Source organism: Hydra viridissima, unplaced genomic scaffold (assembly GCF_058129835.1).
Source record: "Hydra viridissima isolate aposymbiotic clone 2 unplaced genomic scaffold, HvirCarnegie_v1 scaffold_9, whole genome shotgun sequence".
Lineage (NCBI taxonomy): Eukaryota > Metazoa > Cnidaria > Hydrozoa > Anthoathecata > Hydridae > Hydra > Hydra viridissima.
This window is the reverse complement of record NW_028324308.1, coordinates 11,140,875-11,166,789: the sequence shown is the minus strand read 5'-3', so window position 1 is coordinate 11,166,789 and position 25,915 is coordinate 11,140,875. Positions and strand designations below refer to the sequence as shown.

The 25,915-nt window shown below is 29.0% G+C and overlaps 2 protein-coding genes and 2 pseudogenes across 6 annotated transcripts in view; 2 read left to right on the top strand and 2 right to left on the bottom strand.

The window, feature by feature from the left end:
* LOC145186200 (ran guanine nucleotide release factor-like) overlaps positions 1-25,379 on the bottom strand; it is a 34,921-nt gene extending 9,542 nt beyond the window's left edge. Inside the window, exons 1-7 of one of the 4 annotated variants that reach the window (XR_016455435.1) lie at positions 25,214-25,376; positions 24,981-25,097; positions 21,820-21,871; positions 19,600-19,682; positions 19,316-19,362; positions 16,270-16,324; positions 4,770-4,864 (exon numbers count right to left, since the gene is read on the bottom strand). Coding sequence is in view for 3 of the 4 variants with exons in the window: in XM_090097365.1 (XP_089953491.1) it covers positions 4,760-4,864; positions 16,270-16,324; positions 19,316-19,362; positions 21,820-21,871; positions 24,981-25,097; positions 25,214-25,290 (453 nt within the window). In the remaining variant the exon portion in view is untranslated. Of the gene's footprint in view, positions 1-4,733; positions 4,865-16,269; positions 16,325-19,315; positions 19,363-19,599; positions 19,683-21,819; positions 21,872-24,980; positions 25,098-25,213 lie in introns of those variants that run through there. The other 3 variants (XM_090097365.1, XM_090097364.1, XM_090097363.1) reach the window with 3 other exon arrangements.
* On the bottom strand, positions 6,114-16,251 carry LOC145194740 (uncharacterized; annotated as a pseudogene). Its single transcript, XR_016455524.1, has 3 exons — positions 11,418-16,251; positions 10,472-11,312; positions 6,114-10,401 (listed from the first exon to the last, which is right to left on the bottom strand). The product of XR_016455524.1 is annotated as an uncharacterized LOC145194740 (transcript).
* Positions 6,507-7,992, top strand: LOC145189502 (uncharacterized). Its single transcript, XM_090097454.1, has 3 exons — positions 6,507-6,780; positions 7,067-7,877; positions 7,972-7,992. The coding sequence occupies exons 2-3, from the start codon at positions 7,077-7,079 to the stop codon at positions 7,990-7,992; spliced, it is 822 nt and encodes a 273-aa protein (XP_089953580.1). The 5' UTR covers positions 6,507-6,780; positions 7,067-7,076.
* Positions 8,039-9,161, top strand: LOC149884011 (uncharacterized; annotated as a pseudogene).
* Positions 25,380-25,915: the final 536 nt, after the last annotated feature.

Below are 25,915 nucleotides of genomic sequence, written 5' to 3'. Positions count from 1 at the left end.
AACAGTCGACGGTGCAGCTAATGTCCAAGCAGGTGTTAGGAAATCAATTGGGGTTCAAAGTGCAATTTGGTGTGTCGACCACCGTCTAAATCTAGTTGTCAGTGATGCTGTCGATGATAAAAGATGTCCAAAATGGTCGATTCTCAACCACAAAATAACAAAATTAGTAGGTCACTTCAACCAGTCCTCTCAAAAAGCTATGACTTTAGTTAATGCTGCCAAAGCCTTAAAAAACTCCAGAACGAAGTTAGTACAGAGATGCCCCACAAGATGGAACTCTGACCTCCATCAAATGGAGTCTGTGGTGGATCTTCTTCCGGCGATGCATTCTTTAAAGAATCCGAACCCTACTGTTTCTGGAGGTTGTAAGTTCACAGATCTTTTACCAACAGATGATGAATTGGAATCTATTCAATCTGTCATCCGGCTTCTGAGAGGCCTCTCAGAATTCTCTGAGAAATGCAGCAGTGAAAAGAATGTTAGCATCTGTTCCGTTATCAATTGTCTATACAACATTAGAGAAAGATTAGCAAGGGAGATGATCAAGCCAAAAACCGAGGTGTCATCAGAGCTTGCTCACTACTTCAATGAAGATCTAAACAAAAGATTCGAAGGGGAGTTGATGAATATTGAATTTTCTATAGCTCATTTTTTAGATCCTAACAGCAACGCAATGTGCTTTGTGGATGAGGGGGAAAAATTTGAAGTAGTCAAAACTGCAGTAAAAAAAGCTATGGAAGAACTGTCAAAAAAAGAAATTTTGGCTAGCCAAAGCACTCCTTCCCCTTCAATGTTGGATGATGAAGATGATGACGACTTTGGTTTCACTGAACAACTGAGGAAGAAAGTGTTTGGTGCAGGTTACATTAATCCTGGAGGTGAAACAAGCACCAAGAAAGCCATTTCTGCTGAAATTGAGGGGTATTTGAATTCAAAACCGGTTCCAGCAAATACAAATGTACTGGAATTCTGGAAACAAAACCAGTATATTTACCCAATAATGTCAAGGCTGGCCAGAAAAAACCTCTGTATACCTGCTGCATCATCAACATCTGAAAGAGTTTTCTCAACAGCAGGGAATATATACAGCTCTAGAAGAACCAATCTTTCAATCTCAAAGGTTGAGATGTTGGTATATATGAAAGAAAACACTAAGCAACTCAGTAAAATTCAAGACATTGTGTGGCCAGGAAATGAATTTGGAAAATGATTAACTTTCAGTGTGATTTTGACTTTTTTTTTATTTCTTAACAAGGAAATCATTTCGTTTCATTGTAAATTTGAATATTATAAATAAATAAAAATGAATCTTAAATCGAAAGCTTTTTTTATTCTGAATCCGTATAAATCCGTAAAAATAATATCGGTTCGGATTCCAATTCGAAAAAAATTTTTCGAATTACAATCCGATCCGAAAGTATCGAATCGGATTGCAATCCGAAAAAATAATCCGAAAAAATTTTAACGAATTATTTTCCGATAAATTATTTTCGGATCAAATCAATCCGTAAGTAATTTGAACCGTTTAGCATAGATAATTCGGTGCACAATCCGCAAACCGATAAACAGTAACGAATCGGCGCACAGTGGAAAATTGTAGAGCAACAGCATATCATAAATGTTTTTTACTAATGTCGCTACTGTCATTATATTTCAATTTTATTTAATAGTTTAATGGTCAATCATTGCTGTAATACAGGAATTTCACATAATTTTATGTAAAAATAAAAGATTTGAAGCCCTATTGTTTATTACTTTTGCGGATGTTCATTTCAAACCTATTCACTTCATCACTTTAAAAGTTAATTTTCTATAAAACTTTCTAGGAATAAGTATAAAGTATTATACATTTTTGAAAAGCTCATGTTATGGAGATTTTAAGAAAATTATACATTTTTACTTATATGGTTCAGTTTAGGAGTAATTATTTGAACAATAAAATAAATTAAAAAAAATAATATTCTTCAAGTTCACTGAGACTTTTGGTAGTTACCCACGCTTCCCCACGCTTTACATTTAATGTAGTATTGTAGCCTAGGTGTTTATTAAAAACATGTATAAGAATGAGTTGCAGAAACGTGCGGTTTCCGAAATTATCGAGAAAAGAGTGATAAAAGTAAAAAAACAGAAAACCGCTTTTTATCGTGGTTTCAAATTTTGTTCATTTATAACAATAGCTTGGTATATGTTTTTTAATTTATTATCAATTTTTTATTGATACCATGGCATTCTTTTATTTTTGCTCTCCTTTTGTGGTGAATGTACACTGCCAATATATAAAGAGTTGAAACATTGATATCAGTATAACAAATTCACAGTGGAAATTAAATCGACTCGTTTGAGTATTGAATATTACTTAAATTACTTTAGTGACTTGTTAAAATGACAACTTTTAAGTGTTTGAAATGTAAATTATTGCTTTCCTATATTGATGGAGGAAAGACAGTTGAGGCACTGTCAACAATTTTAAAAGAAAATTATCAACTTTCTGAGGACAACTTGTGTTTCATCATTGGCGATATTTAAAGGCACATTGATTCGTCAGAATCCAGCAAAAAAAAGAAAAAATTCCATGTTACTTAAGGAATATGGATTCGAGCATATCTTTAATACATATCTTCAGGCGTTGCATTCAATAGGAGAAGAAGCAGAAGCAAAACTTGTGGAATCATTAAGGATTGCTGATAAAGACAAAAAAAAATTAATATCGAGTTTTATGGAAAACGCAAGCCAGAAAAATATGCTAACTGATGAAAAAGCACTCAGCGTGTTTATTGATTTAGATTTAACAAAAGCACAATATTTGTACATGAGGAAGGTGACAAATGAACAAAACTGTTCCATATTTCCACCATATTGTAAAATTCAAGAAATTAAACAGACCTGCTATCAACCATCTTCTGCAATAGAAATTACGAACACACATCCGAAAATTCTGGAACTGCAAGATTTATTGGATCATACTGTAGCTAGAATTTTGACCATAGATTCCGTGTACAGTATTGAATTCAAGCATTTACTTTCATATAGTAAATGGGGCTGTGATGGTTCCTCTGGCCAAAGCCAATACAAGTAGAAACTTCCAGAGGAATCTGAACTTATTTCTGATGCAAATTTGTTTACTAGTTCTTTGGTGCCTATCAAACTAATTAATAAAGTAACTGGCGCAGTTGTTTGGCAAAATCCGGCACCTTCATATGTTCGTTTTTGTCGACCTATATGCATAGAATTCTGCAAAGAGACTTCCAAGAAAACTAAAGCCGTTGTAGATGAAGTAAAGAGCCAAATAAACTCTTTGCGTGAAATGTGCAAGAACTTGATGAAGATACTCTGCAGCTTTTGAAAGTCAACGAACTGATTTCAGGAACTGAAAGTCCCTATGTAGTTATGATATAGTACCTTTAAGGTGGTACCAGGGTAAAAAACGGCTATTTTTGATAAAATTTTGAAAAATACCAAAATTAATGTTTTGAATTCTTAAATCTACCTATTTCAATATGCGTTTTGCAAAAAGTAAAAAATCTTCTTAATTTTAATCAAATTTGGCCTTTTTTTAAAGAGCAGTTTGGTTCTTGCTTCATAACAACGACCTTAGAAACGCTTTTTTTCTCGCTAAATCTCAATTTTTCAGAAAAAATAAATTTTCATAGAAAATAGATAATTGGCTGAAATTTCGCAGGTTTAAAGATGAACATATTACGAATGTTGTCTGTGAAGCAAATTTTTGTTATTTTTTATTTAAAACTCATTTTTATCATGCTTTGGTCCCAAACTACCCTTAATTTTATATCTTAAAGTTCAAATGTCAACCTGGTAAAGTTAAAAATGTTTTAAAAAATTCTGTTTCATAGACAACATTCTTAATACATTCATGTTCAAATTTTCAAGCAGTTTTGACTCTTTTTGAGTTAGTTATATTAGATGAAAGAATAAGCAGTTTTGGGGGTAACAAAACACTAATTATGCGCATAATTAATGACGTCATCACTAAAAATTTTTTTTTGGGCTACTGTTTTATATATTTTTTTTGTTCATTAATAGAAAAGAGCTAAAGTCTATTAATAGTTTTCAATTTCTTGTTAAAAAGTTACCTTTACCCTGGTACCACCTTAATATACCTATACATTATTTCATAAAAGCAACTATTTAAAAATTGTTATTAAGAAACTGTTTTAAATATTTCTATAATTAGTAGGTAAGCACTTTATGTATTTTTCGTCGTTTTTAATAATTTTAAGGTATTTTCATACATTTGTAAAGCATTGTGTTAAAGTGTAAATTAACAAACTGCCAATTTTGAAGTTTTTGATTTTTATTTATTTATTTTTAATATTGTATTACAAAAAATTCTTATAAAAAGTATTTCTTAAGAAGCGTCATATACTACTTTACATTTGTGCAAAATTTCAAATCTCTATTTTTAGTAACAAAAAAGTTATCGATTTTTGGTCCGAAACACAACTTTATTTTCCACTGTGCGACGGTCTCTAATTAAAGTAAAAAACTTGTTTTACATTATATTTGTCAATTTTAGAGTGTTTTAAATTGAATTTCTTATTTTTCATTAAATTAGATTACAAAATTTGTATTTCGGCTATTACGTGAACCAAAATTTCGGTTAAATAAAAGTGGTTTCACGTGGTTTAAGTTGGTTAAATAAAAAAAAAATTAACCAGCTTAAACCACGTGATAAAAGATAATATTTCATTTGAAATAGGATTTGTGAAGCTTACTTTAAATGAAGGAACAATTTTTAGTTTTATACTTGCCATAATGGAGTGTTCATAATAACAATTATGTCAGTAGAGAATTGGGGCAAGCGATACAACACCATGTCTACTTCGATCAAATTCTTCGAATCGCTCTAAACATAATGTAAGTAAAAAACAAAAAGAAAACAAAAAAAAAACAAACAAAAAAACAAAACAAAAAAAAATTCCGTCAAAGCGATAGCATTAGTCGTTGCAATGAACCTTATTGCTGCGTTTTAAACACATTTGCAAACTTAAGTTCTTATTATGAATGGTATTCTCAGAAGTGATGTAAGCTTAGATAAAGCTTTGAGTGTTCCTTATATATCTATTAAATTATTGTTATTTCACGAAACATTCTGCTTTTTTTCAGCAAAAATTTTTCTTAAGAATCAAACTTTATTTTCGCTGAAAAATTTCATGTCCGGCCGATGGCTCACCATTGGCTGGACGATATCTGTATAATATATCTAATATTACATATATATAAAAACTCTTTATTAAGATCATTTATATGAGAAAAATATTCATTATCCCGAAGACTATTACTTAATAGGGAGCCACATGCAAATGTCATGACCACAAGTATATATTTGAGTGAAAAATTTGAGAAATATTCAATATTTTTGACTGAAAAACACCAGCCACTGTTTTCCTATACTGCTAAAAATGTTCTGAATTTTGAGGGATTAACCCTTTTACCGCCGGCGAGCGGATTTTATTGAAATTACATTTTTTAGACATATTTTTTAGAACAACCTAGATATCAGTCGCTAACTATGCAGAAAACTACATTCTTAACCCATTAAAACGATTAAAATGATATCAAACATGATTACTGTAATCCGATTTTATTAATGAAAAATCCGACCAAAATGATGTCTCCTATTGGAGACGCCGGCAGTGAAAGGGTTGATTTATCAAACTTCACAAGAATTTGGTGTTAATGACCGAAAGCCCAAGTTTGGAAGAGTGAATCTAATAAAAGATAGTAAAAGAATTTTAATCAAAGAGGATCTTGTTGACATTAAAGATCTAATAATAAATAGCTAATAATAGTCATGGTATGTCCAGAGAAAAAGGCACTAATGAGGAAGATGAAGTGCTTTTGTCAATCACATGAAGAGAGTAGACAAAGAATTGCTAGCTTCTAATCAAGAGATAATTTTAGAATTACTTGAAGGGCTTGTTGTGAAACAATGACAAGCCACAAAAACAAATATTTGAGAAAAATGACTTTTAAGTTTTATTTAAATCTATTAAATCAGTGTTTACCTATTATTCTCTCAAATTTATATATCATAAAAATACTAATGGATATGATATATTGGACAAAAAAAAATAAATAAAAATGGGAAGTAATGTGGAAAAAATAAATTTTATTGAAAAAAACAGTGGCTTGTAATACTATTGCGAAAAAATAAACATAACTAATCTAATCTACATATTTAACAATAAAAATCACTTTAATCTAAAATAATCTCAGGATCATCTTCTTCAGTCTCTCCAATCATGCCTTGTAAATTGTTATAAAATTGGTGGTGTATCGGCGGTATATACGGCAATAGAGTTTTAATATTGTCAATCTTTTTCTTCGATATTTTTAACGATGTTATATATTTCTGCTCTAACTCAGCAAGTGATGTCTGCAACGGTCTTCCTTTGTTTGCAATATTTACTTGTTTGTACTCATCTTCATCAACGTCATGTTTGATATAGAAAACCTTAGTATTTTCTGCATTAAAGTGGTGGGAAACTGCGTCAGCGAAATCTACAGCAGCGTGGGGTAATCGAGCACTTCAAGGGGTAAACGCGCACCAGTTAACATATTCATTTTAAAAGACAAACGAAACATTTAGTAATAATGCTTAGTTCATTTTCCAGCTAAAAATACATAAAGTAACTTTAAGAAAGTATAGGTTGTTAATTACAGCTCTTTTGAAAGAAAATAAATAACCGATAACAAGTTAATTATATCACGTGTAGATTCATAGAATTCCGTAAAAACTATTAACTGGAAACACTAAGGGTAAGCATTTGTAGTTAAAACTTTCTTAGAATTTTGAATTTTTCTCTAGTATACCATACATATAATGCAGTAAACTCGTATAAGTTTTCAAGTCTTATAAATGAATTGTTCATAAAATATAGGTGTTTAAAGTAAGATGGGGTAATTGAGCACTTTTATACGGGCTAAATGAGCACCTTTTGAATTTACTTGTTTTTATTCTTATACTATTTTGATAATAAAATTTATAATTAAAAATACAAATAGTTTGAGGTTTTACCTCATATTTTTTACTTTTTTATAACAGATTTGTGGAAATGGTGAGAAACTATATAAAATCAACTCAAAAACAGTCCAAAACATACACTGATAGTGAACTTAAAAGAGCTATCGAACTTGTTAATGATGGAGAACCTTGTAAACATGTGGCAAGGCTACTAAACATACCACACAGAACTTTAAGGTGTCATATTAGTGGTTTTCGCAAAAGTAGTGTGGTTGGTCGAGCGAGTTCATTGCTACCTGACGAGGAGATGTCAATTGCACAATACATTGCAACTTTTAGTGATTTTGGCTATGCATTTGATAAAATAGACCTTAAATTATTTGTACAAAGTTTTCTTAACAAATCTGGAAGAGACTGTCCAAGTTTTAAAGAAAATTTGCCTGATGATGATGGGGTAAGATCATTTTTAGAGCGGCATAAAAGTCTTTTGTCTTATCGAGCATGTCAAAATATTTGTAGAAAACGTGCTGCAATTTCATGTGACTCTGTTAATAGATTTTTTAACAACTTAGAGGATACTATAAAAAATGTTCAACCACAAAACATAATAAACTATGATGAAACTAATCTTTCTGATGACCCAAAATCAAAACAAATGACATTTCGGAAAGGTACTAAACATGCTGAAAGAGTTATAAATACATCAAAGTCATCAGTGTCTATAATGTTTGCATGTACTGCTGATGGTGTTTTTCTTCCTCCATATACAGTGTATAAAGCTGAGCGTCTAATGGACACTTGGATACTTGGAGGTCCAATTGGTGCACGCTATAACCGTACAAAATCTGGTTGGTTTGATGGCAACTGTTTTAAAGATTGGATGCAAACATTAGTAATACCTTACTTCAGACATGTTGACAACAACACACCAAAACTTCTTATAGGTGATAATTTAGCATCGAAATTTGTGAAGCTAACAACATTAGGATGGTCTTCTTACCTCCTAATAGTACGCATTTGCTACAGCCTCTTGACCTTGCAGTTTATGGACCCATGAAATCAGCATGGAGAAAAGTAATTACTAAATGGAAAATTGGTGAAGGAAGATTTCATACATCCCTACCAAAAAATGTTTTTCCAAGATTGCTCCTTAATCTCTTGACTAATATGAATCACACACAAGAGTTTGCTGTAAATGGGTTCAAAATATTTGGTATCTACCCACTAAACAGAAAAAACGTTATTGACAAGATTTTAAGGACAGACATATCTAAATCTTCTTAGAACTTATTATCCCCATTAGTTCTTGAACGTCTTGCAGAACTTCGAGAAGCTTCTGCTAAAAAGCCTGGAGCAGTAATGCGTGGGAAAAAAGTTAAGGTTTCACCAGAAAAAAGTGTTTCACTAGAAGATGTTGTAACAAATTCTTCTGCTTCTAATTTCCAATCAAAACACAAGCTAATCAAAATAAAAAGTACCCAACTTAATGAATCCTTATATATAGAAAGACAAGAAAGAAGTTTGAATACTTTTAAAGAAATGATTGATTATGATATACCTTCAAGCTCCAAGATCTATATTAAGCTACAAGAAGCTCCTGATAAAAAATCTGATAGTATACAGAAAGAAAAAAGTGAAAGGTTAAAAAAAAAAAGATTTATATACTGAAAAAAGTGATTTATATGATGATGATTATTCGCTTTTCCATCAAAAACAAGCACACATGCAAAAAAAGTTTGACATCTACTTAAATGAAAGCACCTACGAATTAAATTCTCTTTGCTCTAAAGGAATGTGTGATCCTGGAGTGGTTGCAACCTCTGAATATTTATTAGCAGAAGGTTCTTATGTTGTTGTAAGGTTTGAAGGAAAAAAGACACCATATCATTTTGTAGGCCAAGTTGTAAATATAGAAAATGATAACAATTGGAATGTTAAATACTTTAGACGAGATTTTGATGCTTCAAACTCAAGAATCATCTCCTTCAAAGAACCACAAGTTCCTGATTACTTTGTTACAGAAAGAAAATCAATCATAAAACATCTTCCATGTCCCCTATATGAAAAAAACAACATATCTTTTTTGAAAGAATCTATTGGTCTTCCGTGTCCCCTATATGAAAGAAACAACATATCTTTTTTGAAAGAATCTATTGGTGACTTGTATATGCGTTAACATTATATTAGTGTGTTTCATATATTTATATGATTTTTTATATACTATTATCTTAGTTCAAATGAATTATATATTTGGCAAGTGTTTTTCATTTGTATATTTTATATATATATATATATATATATATTTATACATATATAAAAATAATAAGATTTAAAAATTTGTAGACATCCGATTTTGGGGGATCTTTGGGCCCAGGCCATGGCCTAGTCTGGCCTATTGGTAATTTTATTTATGGTTTTATTTGGTATTAAACTATTGGTTAATTCAGCTCTGTATGTATATTTAACAAATGTGTATGTATACACACACATACACACACACACATAAATTCGATAATTTTATCAAAAAAATAATTAGGTGCTCGTTTACCCCAAATCGTGGGGTAAATGCGCACCCGTATATTTAACATAATTTCTTTGCTTTATATTTTTTCTTAAATCCAACATACCTCTAAGAAAGATTTAATGTAGTACTAAAAAAACCTATCTCACTTTTTAAAATTATTTACAAGTTTTTTTTTTATTTTGAAAAAAGCTATAAAAAAGGTGCTCAATTACCCCACGCTACGGTAATCTTTTACCATCGTTTGTATGTGTAGTTCTTTTAATATTTGCAAGAATAGGGACAAAATTTAAAAAATCTGTTTGTCTTGCATCTGTTACTTCAAACGGTGTTTTTCTGTTTGCTTTGCTAATAATATCGTGCCACTCTCCTGGAGAATAAATTTGTGGTGCATATTTTCTATGACGTTTTTCTATAAGAGCAAAGTCTCTATCCGAAGGAAGATGAGGATGGCCACTTATAAGAAAATTATGAGTTATACTTTTAAATTTTTTCTCTTTTACCAACTTTTACCAAAGAGCCATCAGTAGCCAATATTTGTTTTGTCCGGGACAATTATCAGTAGAGATTATTAAGACATCTACTTCAGTTATTTTGCTTAAATACTTTAAAAGAATGGTTGCTACTTCATCACTTCCTCTTTTTGCTATATTTTCTGTCCATAGAAACATGTGACCCTTTCCCGCTGTGCAATCATGTATGCCCAAATTATACATCCATATTTTTCTACAATAAAATGCTAGACCAGTTGTTAATTTCGGAAGTGGCAAAGCCTGTTGTAAATCGAAAGTTATTACTAATTTTCTATTGTTTTGAAACTGCTGTTTCCAATTTAAGCTTTTCTTGCATAGCCAGGGCCTTTGCATTATGGACTCTGTGTTCATTTTGTAATCGAATCAACTCTTGATCGTTGGTAACTATTCTTTCTGGCTCTATTTTAATATTGAGTTGATCACAAGTTTAGCAGGTGTCCAATTTTGGTAATTTAAAACCAATATTGTATTCTGAACAAAAAGTATGCTCTAAAACTGGTTCAATATTTTGTTGTATACACCAGGGAAGATAATAATCCGAATAAAGACTTGATATGTTCATATCGCAGTTCAAGTATTGTTTGTGTAAATTTTCAGTTCTACTATAACGACTTTGATATTTTGGAACTAAACTTACATAGCTTCTAACACCTGCTTTTTTTTCTTCACTCACTTTGTTGGGTCTGTTAGTATGTTTTCTTCTTTTATCTGTCTTTGGTATGGAAATCTCTTTTATCTCTTTTAAAACAAAATTGTTTAATCTGCCTTTTAATTGTTGCAATCCATGAACATTTAAGAATTCATTTTTACATACTTTAATACTCTGACCATTAACATTAATAAAATAATTTGCGTTGTAATTTCTACTAGTCTCATTTTTTTTTTGTTTATGTCTGTAAGACCTTTTCTTCTGAACGATACTTACGCATCCAAATAGATAACTGTTCCGTAAATCCCATGACCCTAAATTCCAAAATTCATCAAAAATTTTTATTTCAGCACCCCCTAATTTTTCGCTACATTTATTTTTACAACCACAAGGTGATCCTAAAGTTCTAGCCGGAACTAACTTTTTTGTTTTATCACTAAAATATTTGTGTCCGAGATTTCGTCGTGTTTTTCTTTTTATTCTTGAATAAGTGCTTTCATTTTTTTGTCTCCAGCGACACTTAGGATTAGGTTCCGGTGTTCCGACTCTAACTCGCTTGTAGGCTGTTAATTTAGGATATTCAATAGAATCTGTAACATCTACAGATTTGTTTGGGGTGTTACTCTAAAATAATAATACAATAATATAACAAGCCACAATATTGAACTTTTTTGCTTGTATTATAATAAAGTGCAATATAATAACAAGCCACAGAATAAAAATGTTTACCTGTTGATTTGAAGCTATATTTTCAATGTCATCAGGGACATAGTCTTTATCAGCATCACTATCATCAAAATCACTACTTGTAGCACTATTATCACTGATATTTTTTATTAAATCAGCAGAAACTGTTTTAACGTGTTGACGTTTCCGCGCCATTTTGTATGGCATGTCATTGTATAACCTCAAAATATCCTAATTAACACATTTTGCAGTAAGATGATTTTATAATTATAGCTCCAATTTTAAAATTATGCCTAAATATCTTTTTGGCTATAACGTATACTATTCATGATTATAAAAATGATAATAACTCATTTTTGGAAAAAGTGTGGCTTATCATTGTTTTACAATAAGCCCTTCAATTGGTAGCTTCTAATCAAGAGATAATTTTAGAATTCGTCTATTCATTCAAAAAAATATGAACTTCAAAGATGACAGAGTTCCAACCGCAAATTTTTTTTTTGTGAAGTATGATTAAAGTAAAACAAACCACGTTTAAAATTAAACTTTTGAGTTTTGTTTAACCTTTAAGCGCATTTCATCCTTGTGATTCGAAAAACTTCCAAACATCATAAAATGAAGTTTTGCAAGGACACTTTGGTCATCTCTCATAAAATAAAGCTAAATAATATTCTTTATATACATACAAACATCTACGTTGTTGGTCTACAGTCTACAATGAGTCTAGAAATCTCCTCAACAGTGAAAATTCAAGAAATTTTGGTGGAATTAGAAAACAGCACACTGAGCTTATCAGCGTGTATCAAAGACATTCCAAAACTAAAACACTTGAAAAAGGTTGGTAATTTTTTATTGGTTGAATTTTCCTTTAAGTCATTCTACCAATCAAGTTACATTTGCTGGGTCGAGTTTTGATTTACTTTTACTATGGTAGACACTTCAATTGGAATGATTACATAAAAATTTGAGATGATTAGATAAATCGCAGCAACAATTTGCCTAATCATCTTAGACTCTTTCTTTAGCAGCAAAGATGTGGTTTCATTCACACCCACACATTGTGTTGGGATGCTGTCACTTAATACTATGACAAGTGGTTCTGATGTAAAAGTAAAAGCGACTCTTATTTGACATCTACTATGAAAATAAACCATTTCACTTTTGAATGACATTTTGAAATTCAGAAAAAGTTACATAAGTCTACTTGTTTCTGTCACAACAAACTTTAACATGAACTCAATTTATCAAGATGAGAAAAACAGATCTCCTCAGTATGTTTTCGGTAATAAAAAAATTTCGAAAGTAGAGAAACTAGTGAAGAGTTTAAAAGCCTCACAAACATTAGCTTGAGATTCCAAAGTTTTTACGTAATTGTATGCAGAGTCATCCCTCAAAAAGATTTATATGGGATGTTTAATTTGGATCCCAAAAAACTGCAATGATAAAATTCAAAAAAAGAAAGTTTGGATTGTAATGAAAAGATGTTAAAGATTAAAAAAAAAAAAAAAAATTGGATTAAATTTAAGTGATATTGATGTGATTTGAAAGTAACCTTGGACTTGTTTTAATTAAGATATTAATTATAAAACCAATAAAATATTACATTGGAAAAAATTAATCAAACATATCCCGCAGTGACAGTCCAAGTGTAAATTGAGTCAAGTAGAGGATTCTTTTCTGACGTAAAAAAACCTCTAATTGACTCAATTTACACTTGGCATATGTTTCTTAAACCTATTCTTTTTTTGCATTCTTTTTGTAAGAGTTTCTTTAAAATTATAAAATATACAATTATAATGTTAAAATGTAATACTTTATACAAATAATATTAAAGCAGATGGAAAATGTGTTTATCATATATAAAAGTTGATGTTTGCAAACAAAAACCTACACTATTAAAATGTGGTAAGATTTCTTAAAAAATTTGATATACCAATGTTTCTGTTTAATTATTTTACTGATGCACACATGTTGGGAGATTACATCTAATTTTTTCTGGCTCAGTTCTTAAAAAGATAAGGTTGGATAAACCTCAGACTTCCAGATGAGTCAAGTGGATAAAAACTGAGGCCATCGCAGGGATATTTGTAGAAAAACTAGAAAAATTGCAGGGACATTTGTTGAAAAACTAGAGAAGGTAATGAAGAAAACACTCAGGTTGACAATTTAATGGTATCCCATTAGACAACATTAAGGACACAGGTTGTGAATCTGAGGTGCAGGATGTAAACCAAAAAACTTCTACAAAAAGGACAAGTAGATAAAAAAAATTTAAAAATCCTTACAGAGCACAAGTGTCTCTCCTATTTTACAGAATTTCTACTACTTCAATTAAGAGCATCTACATTTCTTTAAGATTTGAATTGTTACCATTTTGCTGCAAAGAATTGTGCTTGGCCAAACTTTGTTTTAAATTTACCTATTTACCTATAACCTTTTGCTTGTTTTTCTTATCGCCTTTACAAGAGTGAATAAAAAAAATCTTAGCTTAGTATGAACTAAGATTGTTAAAAAAAAACAAAGCTATTATTAGGAGACTCTGTAGAAAACTATAAACTCATTATGTAATAAGAAATCTCAACCATTCGAGTAAAAGCTACAGGATTTGAGCACCGCACATTATACAACAATATCATCTATTCAAGATTGAAATTGCAACATTTATATTTAAACAATTTATTTTGATTGTTTTTTGGGTAATAACAAAACCATAAACTAAAGAGCTTTGTGTAAGAATAAAGCAAAATGATATTGAGCACAATACCAATTTTGTTCTAATTAGAATGTATGTGAAAACAAATGTTTTCTGGAATAAACTTGTTGATGTATAAAAGTGAATGGATAAAACAAATAGCTGGTTCTTTTTGTTACTAGCCATAAAATGTTTCTATATGATGGAATTGCAGATACTGTTTAAAGAGCTGTATGAGCAAATCTCCGGCTGCCACTTGGCCATTAATAATTGGCTCACTGCAACACTAGAGTCAATTATTGATAGGCAAGTGCCAGTGCAAGGAAAAAATGTAAGGAATTGCTTTTCATTTTATTTCAAAGGAGGGAATGTATAATTAATGTAAAGCAATTCCCATCACTCAACCTTTTTAATTGTGAAGATTGAGAATTTTCAAGCAAGTTTGCATTTACTGTAACACCAGCACCATCAAATACAGTATAAAGTAAAAAAATCAACTATGTTGGTATGACAAATTCTAACAGCCTAAACTAAAATATTAAAAAAGATTGCTTTACTTTAATGCTTTTTTTGCTCAATTTTTACATAAAGCTCCTTGGTTTATGATTTTGTTATGACTCCAAAAATAATCAAAATAAATTCTTTAAATATAAATGTTGCAATTTCAATCTTGAATAGAATATGAAAATTAAACAAGAATAATTTTAAAAACTTTACAATTTCTTTGTCTAAATATACAAAAGATAGTTAAATTCTTTTTCTAAAAGTATATGTATACCAATAAAAAAAAAAAAAAAAATTAATCTGCCACAATTTCACCATTTAAAAAACGCCAATCATAAAGAAATTTTTACAAATTCATTCAATGGCAAATTGTTCATCAAAACACAATTACTGCATAATGTGAAGTGTAAGTAACAAAAAGTGTTAAGTTGTTAAGTGTTAGATGTGATGTTAGAAAGATCAAGAAGTCCAATTAACTGACAAGAAGAATGTAGAGCATCTAAAAATCATCATAGTTAACCATAATCATACAGTTTTATCTGAACAATTTATTTAAAATTTTAATTACACTAACCAACAAAGGTTTTTCATCAAAAACTAGAATAGGTGAAATAATCAATAGCTCAAATACTAATTTCAAATATGTAGTTCTTGTCCAGCTCTTCTAGATTCTGAGATAAAATTTAAGATCAGAAAAATATGATTTTTTAAAGTTGTTTTGTATGTAATTACTAACCCTAATATAAAGATTTTTTTCTGTTTCAGATATTGTTACCATGAGAGGTTTTGGTAGTTTTGTAAATAATACTAATATAATATTACACTATTCCTAATCTAATATTATCAAAGTTTTCTATTTTTGGTATTAAAATTGTTTCTTGTTCACTGTTGTGAGAATCTTTTATATACTAAATTGTATGATGCCTTGGTTGTGTACCATCCTGACATTTTCTGCTTGGTTGTGTACCATACTGACATTTTCTGCTTGGTTGTGTACCATCCTGACATTTTCTGCTTTGTTTAGGACAGTTGTGTTAATAATCATTATGTAGTTTATGAGTAGCCTTTAAGGACAATCTATGAACCCATAAGATTCAGTAATACAAGATTCATGAAAGACATTTAGGTGAGAACTTCCTGGGTAAACATAAATCTCCAGCAAATACTGATGGTGTTCAGAGTTTACTCAATAAATATCACAAACTTAGCTGCGGTATATTAATGAAAATTCACTTCTTTCAAAAAAAAGCCTAGATAGGAATGCAGGAAGAGAAAAAATTAATCTTGGTACAGTAAACAATAACAGTGTGAAAGATTTCACTAAGACATTAAGTTGATGGAAAAGCGCTATCAGGTGTTTTTAACAAATCTGTGTTGGCAGGCTATGGCCAGATGTTGTATCATAATACAGCCTGAAGTTCTCTTCATGGCAATTTTAATGAATAATATGCATATTTAATGGATAATATGCATATTTAATGGATAATATGCAAATTATGTCAAGTTGATCTGATACATTTATAAAAGATTACTACTGCTAAACATTTAGATTTGCATTTTTTATATATATACTGTAAAAAGTTTTTTTTTATTGACAAATAAAAATCAAAAGAAAAGTCTATTTTTCTTGGTGTACTACTTAAAGAAACTTAGTATAATTAAACTATTAAAGTTACAGAAATAATGGTTTTATCATACTTCATTAAACTTCACAGCCAATTGTTGACCACATAGTACCCATGCTTCAGTGTGACTAAAAAATAAGGAATGAAAAGAAAATGAAAATTACAAAAAAAAAAAAAAACAGCAACATTTTGATAAACAAAATTACAAAAACTTTTGTAATTTTGCTCACTTCATATGAGAAAACCAAGTAAAGCTAAAAAAATCACTTAACAAGGCAAACTGATCTTATAAACACTAAGCATGTATAAACATACATAAGAGCACTACTAAGTATTTAATATACTGTATATACTAGTAAGGCAAACTAATCTTATAAACACTAAACATATATAAACATATATAAGAGCACTGCTAAGTACTTAATATACTCTATATTCTAATAAGGCAAACGAATCTTATAAACACTAAACATATATAAATATATATAAACATACATAAGAGCACTACTAAGTACTTAGTATACTGTATATAATATAGTACACTACATCACATTTTTAGGGAACCAAAATATTTCTTCAAAAAAAAAAAGACTAAAGGTTTATTGGGAATTAAAGTGGATAAGTAATTTCTTCAAAAAAAAACAAAAAAATAAAATATCTCATAGAGTTTTTTCTGAGATATTCACTTTCAAAATATGAGTTATGTACTGCCTCCAAACGACTTCTTTCTGCATACTTTTTTTTAATCTTTTGTCATATAATGGAGTCTTACTCTCATTTTATTTTTTTCTCTCCACTTTTGTGAAACAAGAAATGCCAACCAGGACAAGAAATAATGAAGAGAAATGAAGGAAGGTCTGCTTAGTCTTATAAAATACAGAGAAACAAAATGAGCAAAAAACCCCAAACTAAAGAATTTTTTCAAACCATAATTAACAGTCATTTAAAGGCTACACTTGGTCTTTGTATTTCCTGCTGACATATAGTATGAAAAGTTAATGCTAGAAATGTAAGATTGCCAACAATCCTCTACAAATTTAGATTCATTTAGCTCAATTCTATGATTTTCAAAGAAGTCTGGTTGTAAGATTTGCATGATTTGCCAGATCTAACTTGAAATTTATGTTAAAAAAAATTGAGAAGCATCAAAAGAGGAAGAGTAAAACTAACTTTTTAAAAAAATAAGTTTATCAAAGCTCATATAATTTGCTCAAATTTTCTTTCAGAAAGTGGCAAAGGAAAGACTCAATAGTGCAATCTCCAGGCACAAATAAACAACTTTATTTTCAACTTCCAAAGTCTGCTGAAAAAGTTTCATTCGTTATTTTGAAGGACAAGGAAGGCTCACTATGTGGAACAAATCATCTGATACAGTTTGCTGGCCTTCTTTTCCCAGTTCTTCCAATTCCTCCTGCAGCCATTCAATGATAGGAATGAACAGGAAAAAAAAATTAATACTATAAAAAAATCTCAAGGAACCTTTGGAGCAAATAAATTCTTCGTAGAGTCAATGGTTGAAGACATTTCTGAAAGATTTTTCTTAGAGACTTTTTGTGAAAAGCTTTTCCATTATTTCCCAAAGTCTGCACAAGTTACATGTAAAAAAAGTTAACTTTTTTGAAATCACATTCACTATATTGTTTTTGGGAGATTGGAGACCTAAAAACCTTTAGATCTTTTAGACAAAATTTTGAATTAAAACTCATCAGCAAGAAAAAAGAAGGGTCATGAACCCATCTTGTCAGAAGAAGTTTAAATCAGGGTTATTGATGCTATTCCCAGAATTCATCTTCTTTTGGGTATTGTAAATATTTGTTTGCTACATTCAAATAAGCATCACTTATCAGCTGGCCTGAAGTAATCTACATTGGGTTCAGGGGTTCAATGGTAAGGATTATCATTAACTTTCCTAAAACATTTATTTGATTGAACAACTTTCATAAGCCAACAACTATCTTTAAGCATAACTCTGGATAGCAGTCTTTGGAAAACTAAAAGTTGTTATTCATTCTTCATGCTTTAAAATGTTACTTAAACAAGCTTTTATTGAAAAAAACTGAGGTTTTTAAAGAATCTTGTACAAATTTTGATGTTTCTATAACACCATAATTTAGTTTCACCATGTTAAAGTATTTGTTGAAGCCAAAGGGCATATTGTGTAGAGTGAACGACCCATTCAAGCACTTTGAATTTGAGTTTGATTGGTCTAATGGCTAAAGGTTTCAAAGAAAAAAAAAGCTTTTTTTGCCATTTGTGATTGCATTAGTAAGCATATTTAGAGTCATTTTTCTGGAAAAACTATATTGTTATTAAATTAACAGTCAAAAACTTCAAAGAAAGGTATTTGTTGGCAAAAAAAAAAACATTCATTAGCACAACTGAAAGTTTAACCTATTTTCAGTAAACTCAAAATTATAAGTCATACAGTGAAAAGGAATGTAAACGTGTTTTGCATCTCATGTGCTAGGCAACTATGTTTGTCAGATTATGAAAAAATTTTAACAGAGAGAAAAAATTTAATTAGTTACTTAATTCTCAATCTGTAATCAAAACATGAGGTAAATTAAACTGTATAAAAACAGTGAAAGTGGAGATTTTAAAGTTTAAAATACTAATTCTTAAAGTTCTTCAACAATTTCATCCTATATTTATTGGAGCTATGTATTTATTGGAGCTATATATTTGCCAAACTTTAATCATGTATATCTTTTTTGGATTTCTGTGAAAAGTTTTAATTGCTACTGTTGTGAGCCCACAACAAAATACAAATATGCTTTGATCAAACATATAAATTCACTACAATAACAACAACAAATTAAGTTAAAAACGCAAGGAATAAACATAATTAATAAATACAGTTCGCTGAAGCATTAAACCATAAAGGAAGTGAAATGATGTCATGTCTTTAGATCAAAGCTATAAATATGTAACAGTTACATTTCTTTTCAACCAAGTAGAAATATTTTCATTCTCTTAAACTATGAAGTACTTAATAGTGTTCTTTTCAACCAAACTAAATTCAAACACTAAAATTGAATTATCTTCATGATACCACATAACAAATTCTCCTTTACATATAAAGATTTATTGATGAATTTTTGTAGATATTTAACTCTTACTGCTTCATGTAGGTATCCTGTTTATCAACACTCTCCACATGCAAAACCTAAAATAACATTAGTATTCTTAACAGAAATCATGCAACAGTAGATGTAAAAGAAAAAAAAGCCAAATGAAAAAATCTGGTAACAAAAAAGATTTGGCTAACATAACCAAAAAATTAGCTTAGTTGAAAAATGATTTCTCTTATCCATGAATGCTTAACTAGATATTTTTACAAAGTGATATCTGTAATATTAAGTTTCAATATTGTTATGCTGAAAAAATTGTTAATTTAAAATACACTTCATCAATGATTCCCCGTCACTTGTTGGAGCAAAGCTTTCTAGACCAACATTTACCAGGCCAACTTTCACTGGTTTAAAGCTGAGAAAAAAAATATACTTTTTTTTACTTCAGAGTAATATAGCTTTTATAATTTATAATTTTTTTTTCTTGGGGAGTTACATAAAGATAAAACACTTTCATAAACTTATTAACAGGATTTGATAGAATTGAGAAACCAAACAACACTTGAAATAATTGCCTTTTTTCATAGTTGTATTAGAAACATTTGGGTCATAGTCTAATTTGCCTCTTTTTGATTATACAACAAAAAATGTTGAAAATAAAAATTGCATGCATGCATACAATTATGGATGTATGGATGTATGGATGGATGGATGGATGGATGGATGGATGGATGCATGGATGTATGTATATATGTATTTATGTATGTATGTATGTATGAATGTATGTATGTATGTATGTATGTATGTATGTATGTATGTATGTATGTATGTATGTATGTATGTATGTATGTATGTATGTATGTATGTATGTATGTATGCAAAATGCATCAGCTTTTTTATAGAGACTGGGGTTTATTTAATTATAGATAAGTGAAAAGACACATAGAAGTTCTATAAATTACTCAGATACTTGAAATCATATATATTCTCAGATAAATTTCATTATTACAATAAAATAGTATACAAATATATAGTGGGACAGAATAAAGCTATATAAAATACTGAATTATTGAAGTACTTTCAGCCAGTAAAAATATTAAAATTCAATCAAAAGTTTAATAATCTATGATTGAATTTTAATATTTTCATACTAGCTTCAACTAATCTAGCTTGAAAGCAAAAAGAAAAATTAGAGGTATATATTTTAGATTATAAAAAGTAGGGACCATTTCTTTGTTTAATATGAAAGCACTATATAGCCTAAGCAAACATGACTTGGGCTTTTAAAACAATTTCCAGGAAAAGGTCAGAAGGTCTTGCTAATAAGTTGTTTAAAGATTTACAGCAAAACTAAATTTCATCCAAAAGTTTATGCTACTAATGCTGTAGAAAAGTATAAATCAGTTTTAATGTAATTTAATGTAAACTTAGTAACCAGTTAGACAGCTTGTTCAACGCTTTAGGCGTGAGAGGGAAATTTTGGTAAATTGGTAACTTTTTTAATTCTGTTCTTCAACTTCTGTGTTGATCCCAGTTCACTACTTTTTTTAAAATCAATTTTGTTCAAGAAGTTGCATTGAAATTTGTGTCAGCAATCATTGTAACATGATACTCTTTATCATTTTTGTAAAAGATGTTTAAGTAGAATTTTACTTCAACTTTAAATTTGGAACTTCCAACTGATAAGACCAATTAAATAATACAACTTTGCTTTGACAACTTCCTGCTTTTTTAAATAACTTTTTTTAGAAAACAACTTAATTCTCAAATAAAGTTGAAAATAAGTCCAAATTGTTATGGGAACAATTTCTTTACATATTTAATGTTAATATAGATATAACTGTAAAATAAATAATTTACTTGTTTAAACTTTCTTTTAACACATTAAATGTGAAAATGTCACCTATATTATAGTGAAAATTTTTTTAAAAAAATACCTATTACACACATAATATGTAAATTTCAACAAGAATTTCAACAAGAAACATAAATCACATCTGACACTTGTGTTGCTCTTGCAGACAATAATTATCCTAATCAGGAGTAAATGACAAACTTTAGAACCTTTACAGCCCAAAAAGGATTTCTTTTCAAAGAGAAGATCTAAATCCAGCAATTCTTAAGAGCCTAACCCTTACTGGATTGCACAAAAAGTCCTTTTGACTCACATTTGAAAATATTTACCATTAGCAGATATTTTTTGATAAAATTAAAAACTATTGTTCTACTCTGTAAAACAACAGTTGGTTTGCTAATGATTGAAATATACCAGGCTAGTTATATACAGCAGGTATATACATTACAATCAAATGCAAGTATCTTTTGAATTAAAAAAAAATCAGAATATCAGTTTGGCTATAACAGCCACAGGAGCAAAAAAAAACAAAATAAAAAAAAAAAGTTGGGGGACATGTTCAGAGACCCTACATTTTTGGCAGGAATAAGAATTTTAGGAAGGACGTCTGTTGTGATTTTTGATCACTAAAAAGTAGGGGAGGTATACCAGTCATGAAAGTATAAGTGTGAATATCTAGATAGCAAAAGTTACTCACTTTATTTTCTGAACCAGCATCATTTAATGAAGCAAGATCTTCAAAGTAATACCTAAAAAAAATTACTAAGTTGTACTTAACTGAAACTACAAAATAATGTATAGAAAATGATAGCATATATTGATTGTATAAACACAGTATATGTTACAAAACAAAAAAGTAAAGTTACAAAAAAAATATCACAATAAAGTAAAATTTAAAGATTACTAATTTTTCAGTGTTTGTGGAAGCAAAATCCTTTAGATAGCTACTATAAAAAACTCTTTTCTAAAACTTTTCTAATAATTAAAAAAGGTCAGAATTTATTTGAGAAGAATAATTAAAAAAGCACACCAAAGGCTTTTTTATGAGCTTTCTAAAGGCATTTTGTTTTAAATATGTTAATCAAGCCAAATAGATTGCAAAAATTATGCTTGTTTGTGATGAAATACTTTTGAATACTTAACAATCTGCAATTATTATGGTACTGTCATGAAATTCTATTACCATGAAGAGTAAAAACAAAATAACAGAAACAATTTAAATAATGACAACAACTAAAATAAACATAACTTCAAATATTGAACCTACTAAATATTAGTGTTATTTTACAAAGACCAATACTAAAATTTTGGCAAAAGGATGAAGTTGAAACTGAACAAATGAACAAATTTAAAAAAACAAAGCTAGCACAAAAAAGAACGGAAACAAAAAGGTTACAATAAAGTATTCTACTGTTTTATCTATATATTTTTATCTACTGTTTTATCTAAATTGATTAAATACAGATATCATATTATCCTAGAGTTAAATTAACTTATGTTGTCATCTTTAATCTCTAAGGACTTTTTAAAGACTATTGCTAAATATATACCCATTATTTTTCCAATTTGGAAGCAGTTTTTAAACTATTTTTATTTTATTACCTTCACCAATAAACTTTGCAATCATCAGCAACTTGAGAAATTGAAATCTAAAACTGTAAGAAACTGAAATCTATTGTGTTCAATTTGAGAAAATCTATATTCTTTTTTTTTAACCAACATATACATTACTTGTATCCAACAACAAATGTTGCGTTTAACTGTGCATTTCATAAAATTAATAAATTTTAAATGATTTCTGTGATATAAAAGAACTTTTACTATCATAAGATCATGTTTACAACAATATGTTCCCATGACTTATTTTTCCTCACAATACCAATTAAAAATTTGAGTTCAAAGCTACCCAATGTAACCCAAATTTTTACTTGGGTAACATTCAAATGAGTAAATCTGGGATTGAATGTTCTTCTAACAAATAAATGTTGCTCTATTAATACACAATATTGAGAACTCTTATTTAAGCAAAAATTTTGACATAATACAACTCAAAAAAATTATATATTTATATATGTGCTAGGGATATGAAAAATTTTAAAATTTCTCATGTTACTTTTCCTTGAGCTTTTATGCAAAAATCAAGAAAATACAAATTGCAAGTGTCAACTCTTAAAAAATGTCACCCCTTGATAAATATTTATGCACAAAATAGGCTTTTTTTAAATAAAAAATACAAACACACAAAAGTAAATCTTGAGTATGACTTAAATCCACATTCAGCAGAAATATTTGACTGTTGAATTAGAGTTTGTGTCTGCTCAATAGACCAAGAATTGCTTAAAGTCTTTATTGCTTTTGAGTGATCTTTACAAACTTTTCTAAGACTATTATAGTTATCCTGATTATACAAACCAAATGAACCACTAACAAAGTTATGTGATGACTTTGGTTTGTATAATCACTGACCTTTAATTTTTTCTGAAAGTAAAATACAAGCTGGCTAAGCATATTTTGTTTGACTAATCCATCTCGCATTGAATATATTTGACTAAGCTTTAAAATTTGCTTTAGGGAAGCTTCCTGTTTTCTAAAACTGCCATATCTTTTCTCCAGTAAATTGTGTTTTTCTTTTTCAGTATTAAAATTTTCTTCATCTTCATTACTTAATTTATAATTGGTATCTTAATTACTTTTTGTTTAATCAACTTAGATTTCTAAGATGATCTCTTTGTGTATTTTCATTTATGATACAGTAGTCAGCTCTGGCATTTGTTAACATTAAGATTTTAAGTCTCTATCTTGCTGGTACAATCATTATCCTTTTTCATTAATTTGTCTGGGACATGCTGTTCTGTTTTGTTCATTTGATCCAAACTATTAACAACCTTTGATACTTTTTGCATTCATTCATTTCAAACCTCACCAAATTTAATTTACACAGTTTAGGGTGGCTATTTGTAGGCATCTTGAATGCAAATTTAATTAGATACAAATACACAAATCTTATGAGATAGATTACCAAAACAAGTTTTTAACATATCAAAATGGCAAGTGATAATAAATATATTACATAATATGAGAGATAATACAGCAGGAATGCATATAATTAGCAAAAGGGCACGATAAATGAATTGTTAACACCATCAATCATTACCTTAAAGTGTATCTATCTAACAACAGAAAAAGATACAAGAAAGCTGGGTGGGGGGGGGGGGGGCTGATCTTTTCTAAGATATAACACTTCCAAATGGTATTTTTAATTTAAAAATATAACTTCTCCACTCATAGTGGCATGGGAAACAAAAAAATTCCAAAACATTTTTTTAGCCATACCCCTTATATACATATATGTAAATGTAAAATTATATTGAATAAATATATAGTAAAATAAAAATTCTGATTAAAGAAAAATCATTTTATTAAGATTTATAGAATATTTAAGCCAATTTAGCCTTAGCCCCAGTCAAATATGAGCCCTGGTTGATCACTAATTCAAATATGCTTATAGGGCAGTTGGACTCAACAGGAATATAACTTAGATCATCTTCAAGGCTGGAGTGAGTTATCATCAAGATTTAAAGTTATGTCCTCTGTTTTTGAATACAAATAATATCTTTTTAAAAAAAAATGTTTTATGTAAATTATTAGTTATCATTAAAAAATAATTAAAATTTGGAAAAACTTTAAAATCATGTGAAAACTATGTATGAAAAAAATACTGCATGCTAGTATTGTAAATCCAGTGAAAAATATTAAATCTGAAACATAATAAGCAATTTATGTACTAAAAACTATGTTTACCAATGTTATTTTAAAAATCATATAATCAAGAAATAATTTGATTTCATTAGATAAAACCTTGCTGCTTCTTGTCCCTTTACATGTGTCTGATACTCCATTAAGTCTATCATTATACTCTGCTCATTTGAAATATGTGTAAAGACTTCTTGGTTGTCAGGAATATCTCTTATAATACTGAAAACAATAAAGTATTACTTTTTTAATACTTCAGTATAATTAAAGTATTATAAATAAAGTAATATAGAACAAAATTGACAACAGTAACAAAACCTAATAATTAATTATCAAACCTTATATCATGAGAATTCTGAGGAATAATACATGACAATGCACCACCAAACAACTGTTTTTCTTTCAAGATTGACATTGAAATATTTTAAAATACTTCTCTTAATCATTTATAGGAATACAGAACCTTAGAGCTTTTTACATTTAGTTTTTACAACATAAAAAGAAGAGAAATAAAAATAAATAGAAATATAATCAATTAAATAATCAGTTAATCAACCAATTAAATAATCAATTATCTTAAGTAAAAAAAATCAACAAAAATTTGGAAGCAAATTTTAAAACATTTTTTTTAAGCTCACACTCCACAATTGATGTAGGACTGTAAAAATGATGCTTTTTGGATCATCAGTGCTATTATTAGATGAAATAAAAACACTTTTCTATTTAAAATATTTTATTCACCAATTACTTTTCAATGATAAATTTAAAAAATTACAGTCATAAAAATAAACATACATTAACTTTAATACTTTGAATTATTTAAGCAATCATTAAAAAAATCTTTGCAGTTCTTTTTTCGTTTATAAAGAAACTTGTGTATAATCAATATATAACAATAACAACATAAACAACAATAAGCATAGAGTTGTATGAAATTCTTAAATAATAAAATTTCAAAAAATTCTAATCATAAGAATAATTGGAAACAACTATTTCCCTCTAAAAAAAAAATAAGAAAAGATTTAAAAAGATAAGTCTCC

Excerpts from the sequence above, each read along its gene's own strand:
- LOC145189502 (XM_090097454.1), top strand. The coding sequence starts at position 7,077 with ATGGTGAGAAACTATATAAAATCAACTCAAAAACAGTCCAAAACATAC. Across the intron at positions 7,878-7,971 it reads AAGATTGGATGCAAACATTA|GATGGTCTTCTTACCTCCTA; the intron begins GTAATACCTTAC and ends TAACAACATTAG.